The sequence below is a fragment of the Phyllostomus discolor genome, chromosome 10 (assembly GCF_004126475.2).
Source record: "Phyllostomus discolor isolate MPI-MPIP mPhyDis1 chromosome 10, mPhyDis1.pri.v3, whole genome shotgun sequence".
In the NCBI taxonomy this organism is placed as follows: Eukaryota; Metazoa; Chordata; class Mammalia; order Chiroptera; family Phyllostomidae; genus Phyllostomus; species Phyllostomus discolor.
In genome coordinates, this window is record NC_040912.2 from 10,424,527 (window position 1) to 10,435,572 (window position 11,046).

The following is an 11,046-nucleotide window of genomic DNA, read 5'->3' on the forward strand; positions in this document are numbered from 1 at the left end:
TTGCTCATCATTGAGAAAATGCCAGAAACAGAGTATAAATATTCATTTTCTCACCATGTAAAAACGACTGTTAACATTTAAAACATTTTTTTTCTTCCAGCTTTCTATAAAAGCTCTGACAATTCAACAACAGCTGCAGAGTACAACAAAAACGGAATAAAGCACGCCACTGTCCTTCTAGCTGGGGGTGGGGGGGTGGTGCTCAGGGGACAGAAATGGCTAAATACATGCCACTGTGGTATGAAGAAATCCAAATAAAAGAGTAGTGGGAAGTTGTACCATAAAATACAATGACAGGTCTGGTTCCCAAAGATGACAAATAGTTTTAAATATTGATTTAGAAATAAGAGACACTTTTATACCCAAAAGATTTCCTTAGGCTACTGACTCAATTCTATTTTAAGGGAGGACGTCATTGTATTAGGGCTATAACATTTCAGTTACACAAAAACAAACTCTATACTGTAGCCAGAAACAGAACGTGGATTTGCCTGATTCCCTAAGTCACTGCGCTCAGCCAACAACTGCCCTTCCTGTTTTAGCTTGCCAGGCGTGCCTACGGTTCACTGTAGTTCTTCTAGAGACGCGATCTGTTTATACACACGGGTTTCAAATACTCCAGCATCTTCGAACGGGCGAAGAAGCCTTTTCCTCGGGTGTGAAATCCAGCGTGTTGGAAGCAGGCACCGTGCTGACGGCCTTAAACACACACAGTGTTATGTGGACTGGCGCTTTCCACTGAGGTTTTAGTTCTCCGTTCTTTTCTTCTCAAAAGATAACGGCTGTTACAGCAAGTCGTGCTCATCCCATCCACCTTGGATGTTGCTGCTGTCCTCCTGGGCTGTCGTCTTAGGGACATCGAACTCCCGGCCAGCCCTGCCTGACTTGCTCCTCTTTCCATGCCCCCAGACTCCCAGCAAAGGAGGCATTTCCTGTCTGAACAAGCCCTTAAGAATTCTCCTTCTGAGACAGTTCCTGAGACAATCCGACCTGGGAATGTGCTAAATCAAGGTCTCCTCGGCCCTGTCCTGTGGGTTCTGAAATCACATTCTCTGGGGGTGGGCCTAGGGTCCTGTGTTTTCAATATGCTCCTCACCTTCCTTCCCTGTAAAATGGGGATCACGGTAGTTCCTACCTCGCAAGGTCGCTGTGGACATAAGTGACTTATTTTGTGCAGAGTTGCTCAGACCATGCCTGGCACTCAGCTCTACAGAAGCCCCCATTGTTACGACTGCTGTTATTCCAACACGATCAGCCAATCATGAATGGGTGTTCTGGAAACACCGTCTATTGGTTTTCTTAAAATTACGGGTGCATCCAGTTTTACTGGTGGCTTACGGATGCAGGGGTCAGGGCCTCGCCCCCAGAGACCCTGAGTCAGTGGGGCTGGTTCCCAGCCGGGACCCCGCATCCCTGTGTTTCCCTAAGGGGATCACACATACACTGCAAACCAGGGGTTTTCCTTTTCTCACCCCCAATCCCCAAGGAAAGAACCTGGCCCCTCAGGCTGGGGCAAACATGAGGCCCATGCAGGCAGAGGGAGTCGTGGGAGCCGTTTGATAACGAGCCGGGGACCACAGGGGACTCTCAGGTCCTACCTCACCCGGGGCAGGGACCACACTGCCCTTGTGGGGCTGGCTCGCCCCGGCTGAGGAAACAAATGCTGTCTCTGCAGGCTGCCCTGACTGAGCCCCCGGAAGCCGCTCCAGCCAGGCTTGGCCGGCCCGCCGCTCCGGCAGTGTGGGCTTGGCCAGAGCTCCGCTCCCCCCAGTGTGTCCTGCGCCAGGCCAGCCCGGCCTCACTCAGGCCAGCTCCAGGGGCCGCTGAAGACAGGGCCTGGAGTCCTTCCTGCCTCTACAGCCGCAGTTCGAGAAGCCCCAGCCTGCTGCAGAAGAAAGCAGTGCACATCCCAGGCAAGCCCGGGAAGGTTCCGTGCCTGCGCAAGAACCCCCAAGGACCCCGGCACCGCATGCGTGTGCCATGGGACCCGCCCCCACGCGCTCGGGTTCCCACCCACGGAAACCCGAGAGTGAAAAGGCAAGCTTTCCAAAAGTGAGACGACCAGGCTCTCGCCTCCTTTATGAACAGCATTCCCTCCTGGATGTCCACTGGTGGTTATGCAAATCACCCGTTTAGGCATAATCAATCCTTGGACCTCCGGGAACCCTATCAGGCCTGGCTCCGCCCATAAACAGAGACGGTACATGGTGGAGAGACAGGCATTTAAACGGAGACAACCGTGTCCTTGCTTTTACTAAAAATTATTGCTTTTTATAGAAAATTAGGTATAGGCTATGTTATAATAAAGGAGCATTAACATTTTAAAAAATGTTTTCCTTCAGACTCCTGTAATTTTTCTTCCTTGTTCTTTCTAAATCCAGTCCTTTCTCCTCCTAAAATGCCACATGTGGGCAAGCCCAGGGGGAGAGAAGACCGCCGGCCTGAGACGCCCCCTCTCTGCTCTGACTCCAGCATTAGCGATGGAAATCCCAGCTCACGCCTCCAGATTCTTTTAGCACAGCTGCCCTGCGGCCATGCCGGACCCCACGGGCAAATCCACTCATGGCCCGACTGGCCCCCAGGAGAACGGATGGGGCAAGGGTCTGTACAGTCGTGGGCAGTTAGGTCGGGAACCCTAGGGCCCCCAGAACCCAGAGCGGGAGTAGGGGTGTGGGCTCTGGGTGAGCACATCCCCTTGGAAGCTCAAAGTCCTGCTCTTACAGTAATACACCCAGAGAAGGACCCGAGCAAGGCCAGGTTCAGAACAGGGATGGGGGTTGCCCTGTTCTAAGGGCAGTGCCATAGATAGATATACAAACACATATACTCATACATATATGCACATATATAAGATCTCTACAAAAATACATGTACACGCATATAATCTCTACAAAATATATACAGTATATTTCACATACCTTGGTCTGGATGTCCTATCACATACCCTGGTCTGGATGTCCTATCAACACACCCGGCACAAACCACTGTCACATATTTCAAGGTCCTAGAAGGCAAGAACTAGATAATGGCATTTTCTTTGAATAGCACCTAGTTTATGTGGACAGAGCTACTGCTTGATGTTATGGTACAAGTATGATTATGAGAACTACCTACTGAAATCCTTAGAGGGAATAGGGAATATTTCTTTGGAAGTCCCTATACGAGCAAGGGTGTGTGGTACTGTCAAAAAACACAGATGTCAAAAACAGTCTCACCAGCAAAGATTCAGACAGAAGTTTTACGGGTCCCTAAATCACTCTCTGGCACACATCCCCCAGCTTTCCCCCCTGAGAGCCCTGCTCACCTGCATCCAGGTAACACTCAGTACTTCCTGCCCCTAGAAGCCTTCCTCAGGCTCCTAGGCCAAGTTCATCTTCCCAGGGCCCCCACAGCTCTGACCACCTGGCTGTCATTGCTCCCTGTACATCAGCCTGGCCACTAAGCTAGTGCACCCCAGGTCTGGCCCTGCATCTCTCAGGCGCAGCATTGCCACCGCTCATCCTCAGGTCTGGTGTGTGGGAAATTCTCACCACGTGCCTCCTGCCTGATCGCCAGCAGCCGTGAGGATTCTAAGCCAGTGCAGTTTTGGAGTTTTTACTCTTCGCTACCAGGGGCTCTAAGTACTGCCGGATTCAAGCAAAACACCACGTCAACTCCTGGAAGAGAGAGATGAAAATCCTGTGACTTGAACCCCTGAACACGCAGGGTCACAGACGCGGAGACCGTTGGGGGCACAGAGGAATATCACATAAACGGGCTCTGACGTGTGTAAATGTCATTCATCTGTAAAGCTGACTTCAGCTTATATGCCTTTTAAAAGGGAAGTATTTCTTAAAACGATGGTAATCACACTTTTTCAGGAAAACTTTATACCCACACACACATTATCATGTTCTCTCTAGATCTCAAGATCTTACTCTTATTGACATTGGGTGGAGGGTGCTAGCAACACCCTCCTATCAGAAACCACCTATGTTCATTCCGAAGACGGCACGCTGCCTCTACTTTAAGCAAGGTTAACCCCATGCAGCCGATGGGTTATTTCAAGGACACGGGAGGACATGACTCCGTGTAGCGTAGTTCTACCTGCAATCCAGGACTTCTGGAAGGATATTAACCACTGGGCAATAAGAGCAAAGACAGCCAGGACATTAAAGGGTGCCAGCTGTTGGCAGGGGGGAGGGAGGGTCTGAGAACTTTCTAAATCTTCCTTAGAGGCATCTGTAAGGAAAGACTCCCCCAGGGGGTGGTGAGTGATTGGTCCAAACCACAGCGGCCGCCTGCTGCCCCAGTTTCTCTGCAAGTTTTCTGTGAGGAGTCAGAAGAAGAGGAGGCTTTTGCAGAGGAGTAGCATCTGATTTCTGCTTCTCCTTCTTTCACAGCACACCTCTCTCAGCATCCAACCTCTGTCCTGCTCAGAATGCTGTCTGGTGTGTCCCGAGGCCGTGGGCTCAAAGCAGATGCTGCCACCATCCCACGCCAGCTAGGTCCAGTGATTTGACTGGAAAGCCAGCAGTTTCTTTGTATCTTTCTTCTGAAAAATAGGCAGCAAAGACTGAAGGTCCTCCTACCAGCATCTGGGGCGCAAGACCAGGACAGGCAGCTTGTGCTGTGCGGCGCAAGCCTGGGCCTCACCCCCTAGGGCAGCCGTACCTCCTCAAAGAAGACAGGAGTCAGCACTGAAAGGGTTTCAGGAGATGCACGCAATGAGAACTGAACACCAGCTACCTGGCTACTTCATCCTCCGTCTTAGTGACAGAGACTTGGTCCTCCAAGTTCATCCTTAACCTGAAAACTCAAAGCAAATCACGGGCAAATTTGATGTGCTCCTTTGCTGTGCCCCGAATGGGCACGTCACTACCCACCTTCAGTCCTGCAACACCCATCGCCCTGGAGCCCAGGTCCCTGCTCACCCGTAAGTCTTCACAGACCACGCTGCCAATGATCTCATCTTTGCCTAAGTTCAGCGACTGTCTCTGTCACTCGCCTCTCTGGATGGCTAAAGGAGGCAGCGAATCACTGTCAAACCCTGGAGTTACGGACCCCCATATGCACCTCAGCAGCTTCTTCACAGACTGCCTGACGTGACCGCCATGCCTTCCACGCCTCGCCTTTCCTACTAGACGGACAGCCTCTTGCTACGCCTGTTGCCTTTCACTGTCCACCGAGTACCTCCTTCCAATTACGTTTTCTGCACACGAAAATTACATTTTCTGAGCACTTTGGGGTGGGGCGAGGGAAAGAAGGGGTCTTTATTTTATTTTTAGCAAGACAGTTTGCATGAACAAAGAGTAATTACCAGCCCTTCCTGGCCCAGTCCTCATGCTCGGCAGGGGCTGCCCTTAAAGGAGACACGGGTACCTGCCCCATTCTCTGTTGATACGAACTAGTAAGACTTTCCCAACAGAACCTGGCCTAAGGACTCACTCTGGGGACTAAAGACTCTACAGATCACTGCAAGCCCAGACGTGGAGCAGAAGGGACCTCCTGCCCCTGCAGGTAGCAGTTACCTGAGGGTTTTGGAAGGATATCTATCTATCTGTCTATCTATCTATCTATCTATCTATCTATCTATCTATCTTTCTGCAGAGCCTTCCTCAAGGAGGAAAATTAAAGGGACTAAATCACCAAAACCTGGCAGAGACACTTGCACGGTGGTAGAAGCGGTTCTGAGCTTTCTCCTCGCTCTCGCCTACAGAAGGGCCTTCAGTTCGGATCCCTAAGGGGGCGGTGCCTGTACTCCGCCACCAGTAGCGCGTTGCCCCAAACCCAAACACGCGGCAATTTGAATGGATTGGCCTAGCCTCCCCTGACAGCGGCCCGCGGACAGCTCTTTGCAGACAACCGCGTGCTCCCCAAAACTTTTGTAGCACGCTGGCGGACTCCGCGCCGCCCCACCTTCCCCCAGGGCGCCACCTGGAAGAGCAAGCGCCGTAAAAACGAGTCAGATAAGCCGAGCTCCCCCTGCTCCGAAGCGACTGGTGTCCTCGTCTAAAATAAAAAGGTCTCTGTCTGCAAATCCCGTTTGCTCGACCGGTAATCCACCCCCGCCCCCAGCCCAGTGTGTCCGCCCCGTACAGCTGTTTTTAATCCCTACTTTTCTCACTTGGCGTCCCCGGCTGGGGCTGACCAGACTCGGAGCCACTTAGCGTTTCCCCCTCCCCCAGCCGGGGTCTGTTCTCCCTCCGCCGTCTCCTCTTTCCCCGCCTGCATCCCCGGGGGCAGAGTGTGGGAAGGACGAATTTCCGCCCGGTTTGCTCGCCACTCGCCGACTTGGGTCCCTTCCGGACGCAGCCTGCGCACCTCGGCTCCTCCCCCGGCTGTTCCACCGAGACAGCGCTCCCGGTCCCGCAAGGAGGCTCCGGCTGCGGGGGCCGAGCCGCCCGCCGGGGCGCAGCAGCCAAGCCGCGCCCTGAGCAGCTCTTGGAAGGGCTCCCGCCTGCCTGCAGCTGGGGAATCCACTCGGCGGGGAGAATCCGTGCCAGGGAATCCAGCTCTCCGGACTCGAGCTGCAAACAAAAAGATCAGTTCTTGCTCCCCCCTCCGCCCCACGACGCGCACCCGAAGAAACAGTTTTCTGCACAGATGCAACAAGTAGCACCCGGAGCTCGCGGAGCGCCCTGCGCCGCCTCACTTGGCTGAGCGAAGCCCTCCTGCAGAGGCCTGGGCCAGCCACCGGACAAAGGGCGGAGGAGGGGCTGGACCGCGCAGCGAAGTCCCGAAAGAGGCCGTTTAGCGTCTCTGGCCAGGCCAAAGGGAATGCAGAGGAGACACAGAGCCGGCAGGCCAAGAGGACGATCCGGCAGCTGCACGCAGGGCGGGCGGCGATGGAGGCTGCCCGCGCCGTGCGCTTCCTGCTCGTGGTGTGCGGCTGCCTCGCTCTCCCGCCGCGGGCCCAGCCCGTGTGCCCAGAGCGCTGTGACTGCCAGCATCCCCAGCACCTCCTGTGCACCAACAGGGGGCTCCGCGCCGTGCCCAAGACCAGCTCGCTGCCGAACCCCCAGGAGGTGCTCACCTACAGCCTTGGCGGCAACTTCATAACCAACATCACTGCTTTCGACTTCCACCGCCTGGGGCAGCTCAGACGGCTGGACCTGCAGTACAACCAGATCCGCTCTCTACACCCCAAGACCTTCGAGAAGCTCTCGCGACTGGAGGAACTCTACCTGGGGAACAACCTCCTGCAGGCGCTCGTCCCGGGCACCCTGGCCCCGCTGCGCAAGCTGCGCATCCTCTACGCCAACGGGAACGAGATCGGCCGCTTGAGCCGAGGCTCTTTCGAGGGCCTGGAGAGTCTGGTCAAGCTGCGTCTGGACGGGAACGCCTTGGGGGCGCTGCCTGACGCGGTCTTCGCTCCTTTGGGCAACTTGCTCTACCTACATCTGGAGTCCAACCGGATCCGCTTTCTGGGCAAGAACGCCTTTGCCCAGCTGGGCAAGCTGCGCTTTCTCAACCTCTCTGCCAACGAGCTGCAGCCCTCCCTACGCCACGCGGCCACCTTCGCCCCGCTGCGCTCCCTCTCCACTCTCATCCTTTCCAACAACAGCCTGCAGCACCTCGGGCCGCGCGTCTTCCAGCACCTGCCGCGCCTCGGCCTACTCTCGCTCCGGGGTAACCAGCTCGCACACCTGGCGCCGGAGGCCTTTTGGGGGTTGGAGGCCCTGCGTGAGTTGCGCCTGGAGAGCAATCGGCTGAGCCAGCTGCCCGTTGAGCTGCTGGAACCTCTGCACAACCTGGAGGCGCTAGACCTGAGTGGCAACGAGCTGTCCGCTCTGCACCCAAATATCTTCGGCCACCTGGGCCGACTGCGCGAACTCAGCCTGCGCGACAACGCGCTCAGCGCCCTCTCTGGGGACATCTTCGCCGCCAGCCCGGCCCTCTACCGGCTGGACCTAGACGGCAACGGCTGGACATGTGACTGTCGGCTACGGGGCCTGAAGCGCTGGATGGGCGACTGGCACTCGCAAGGCCGGCTTCTCACCGTCTTTGTGCAGTGTCGCCACCCCCCGGCCCTGAGGGGCAAGTACCTGGATTACTTGGACGACCTACAATTGCAGAACGGGTCATGCGCAAATCCCTCACCCCCCTCCGTCTCTCCAACCGAGGGAGGCCAGCGGCGGCCCCTACCCACAGTCTCCAGGGAGAAGATGGAGCCCCCTGCAGGTGGCCTCGTAGAGGAGCTGCCGCTGCAGCCTCAGCCACAGCAGCGGGGACGAATTCTGCCCGGGGTGCCCCGGGATGGGGCGGCCAGAGAGCTCTGGGGCAACCGCAGCGCCCTGAAGCTGAGCCGATGGGGTCCAGGCCTCCAGCAGCCGGGCCCCTCCGCCGCTGCTGTGGCAGGAGCGGTGCCATATCCCCTGGACCTGCTCGAGAAGTCCGAGAGGGGACGTCCGACGCCGGCCGACCCTGCCCACCCGGCGCCCACCCTGACCGCTGCGCCTGCATCTGCGCCACTGACCGCCGGCGACCTCTGGCAGCGCGCGGCGAAGCAGGTCTTGGTCGGGCAGCAGCAGGAAAGCGCCGCCCAGTCCGACGGTGGGGTCGGTCTGCCGCCGCTGGTGTCCGACCCGTGTGACTTCAACAAGTTCATCCTGTGCAACCTGACGGTGGAGGCTGTGGGCGCAGACAGTGCCTCCGTGCGCTGGGCAGTACGGGAGCACCGCAGCCCCCGGCCGCTGGGCGGCGCGCGCTTTCGCCTGCTCTTCGACCGCTTTGGTCAGCAGCCGAAATTCCACCGCTTCGTCTACCTGCCCGAGCGCAGCGACTCGGCCACGCTGCGCGAGCTGCGTGGAGATACCCCCTATCTGGTGTGTGTGGAGGGCGTGCTGGGGGGCCGGGTCTGCCCAGTGGCCCCCCGGGACCACTGCACCGGGCTGGTCACCCTGCCCGAGCCTGGCAGCCGGAGCAGCATCGACTACCAGCTGCTGACCTTGGCCCTGCTAGCTGTCAATGCGCTGCTGGTGCTTCTGGCCTTGGCGGCCTGGGCATCCCGCTGGCTGCGGAGGAAGCTGCGAGCCAGGCGAAAGGGAGGGGCCCCTGTCCACGTTCGCCACATGTACTCCACCCGACGGCCCCTGCGCTCCATGGGCACCGGCGTGTCTGCGGACTTCTCCGGATTCCAGTCGCACAGGCCGCGCACCACCGTGTGCGCGCTCAGTGAGGCGGACCTCATCGAGTTCCCCTGTGACCGCTTCATGGACAGCGGGGGCAGCGGGGCGGGGGGCAGCTTGAGGCGGGAAGACCATCTCCTGCAGCGATTTGCTGACTAGATCCAGGGTTGTGGAGACCATCTAACTGGCCTTGAGGAAGCCACCTCTCCTTGGGGCCCCTCAACTCACCTCAGGGGAAGGTCTCGTTTTGTCTGACCATCTCCTTTCGCCCTTCTGTGGTCTTGGCTAGGGAGGCCAAAGGGTTCAGGCGGCCAATTCGGCACTGCCCCTGCCCCTGATCCCCAATACTCACTTGTGAAGTAAATGGATGGTACTCAGTGGTCAAGGCCAACAGGAGGGGACATGTGGATGGTGGGGTTCAGAGGTGGGAGGCCTTCTTTACCCGGAGACCTTGGTGCAGCTATGAGATTGCCTTTTGATTGGCCCTGCAATGAGTAGCCTGACTCCCCACCCCCCGGAGGTGGAAAAGGGGGCTTGTGCCGCCATCAGGGCCAGGAGATTTGCATACGTGCTTTTTATTTGCCCAGAGTCAAACAGAGGTGTTCAGGTTCTATTTAAGAAAAAAGGAACTTATTACCATTACAAAGGAGGGTTGGCAAGGGACCCCCCTGGCCTGGTGGTTTCCTGCCAAGAAGGTTGATGGAAGCAGGTGGTACAGTTTAACACACTCACCAAGGAACCCTTTTATGGTGGTGAATAGAACATTCAGGATAACTTAATGTTTAAATAATTAGAGACGCTGTTTTTTTTTTCAACAATGTGAAGAGCTCTGACATTTAACAAACTGATGAATACACTCAAGGACTATTTCAGTCGAGCCGGGAGGGTCCACAATTTTCTTTGTAACATTAACACCACAAGAACACTTGATGACATTTGATGACCCTGGGGTTAACTGCAATTACACACTTTCTCTGGAGAAGGCTGCATGCGAGACTTCTCTGTGAGGGTTGTTCCTGTGGCTTTTTAAGTTTATTCTTTTTTTTTTAAACCCATAGGTGGAAAAGGACATTTCGAGGCCAGACTCGATCCAAGAATGTAACGCGTATGTGAGTGGTGACCCCGTAGGGGATGTCTGTGTGCTAGGTCGCTGGCGGCACCTCTGGCAATGTGTCCGGTGTGGGATAGACACAATGTCCCCTGCTCGTCCGGTGTGGCACAGTGAAGTGACAAAGGTAGTTTCCAAAAAGGGGAGCGAAAGGCGATTGTCAATTGATAGTGTATGTTTGATTGCATTAATGTCTTACTCTCTATGAAATAGTAGAAGGGGGGAAATTATTGGGGGAAAATGTGAAAAAGATGTCTGTCGGTGGTTGTCTTTCTAGTAAAGCCAGGAGATGGTCGTGAGTACTTACAGCCGACTGTGAAATAATCCTGTGTTTTGCCAATTCGTCCCTCCACCACCCTGTGTTTTACTGTTGCTATTAAATTTTATCTTTTAGTTAAGAATCGCAGTATTTCTTTCAGTGTTTTTGGTGTAAAGTTAGGTTTGGGCTCCTTCACTGGACCTGTCATTTGCAACTGGTCGAGATCCTTCCGTGCCCTGCTATGAAGTACATGTTTATCGGTAACTGCGGTGGCTTTGGTTTACATTGAGGATTTTGTGTGTGGTCCGAAAGCGTCCTCACTAAGGGGGTGCACGAGGTTACACTGGCCACGGTTATGATTCATTGGCCGTGGGGTGTTGTGGAGCCACCGTGTGGGTGCTAAGGCTGACCGTGACTCTTCCGTTTGGGGCTATGAGCCCCTAAGGGTCCTGATGACTCAGGGAATCTATCACAGTCTAGGGGTCCTTCACCCCCCCTTTTCCACCCCTTTTATGTTTGCACTCCACGGAGCCAGGCCTGCCCTTGTCCCCACAGCTGAGTACAGACCC

The 11,046-nt window shown here is 55.7% G+C and overlaps 1 protein-coding gene across 1 annotated transcript; it reads left to right on the forward strand.

Annotated features, from left to right (window-relative positions):
• The first annotated feature begins 6,303 nt into the window (after positions 1–6,303).
• TRIL (TLR4 interactor with leucine rich repeats) lies at positions 6,304–10,616 on the forward strand. The gene has a single exon (XM_028525714.2). The coding sequence runs from the start codon at positions 6,828–6,830 to the stop codon at positions 9,267–9,269; it is 2,442 nt and encodes an 813-aa protein (XP_028381515.1). The 5' UTR covers positions 6,304–6,827; the 3' UTR covers positions 9,270–10,616.
• The last annotated feature ends 430 nt before the right edge of the window (positions 10,617–11,046 follow it).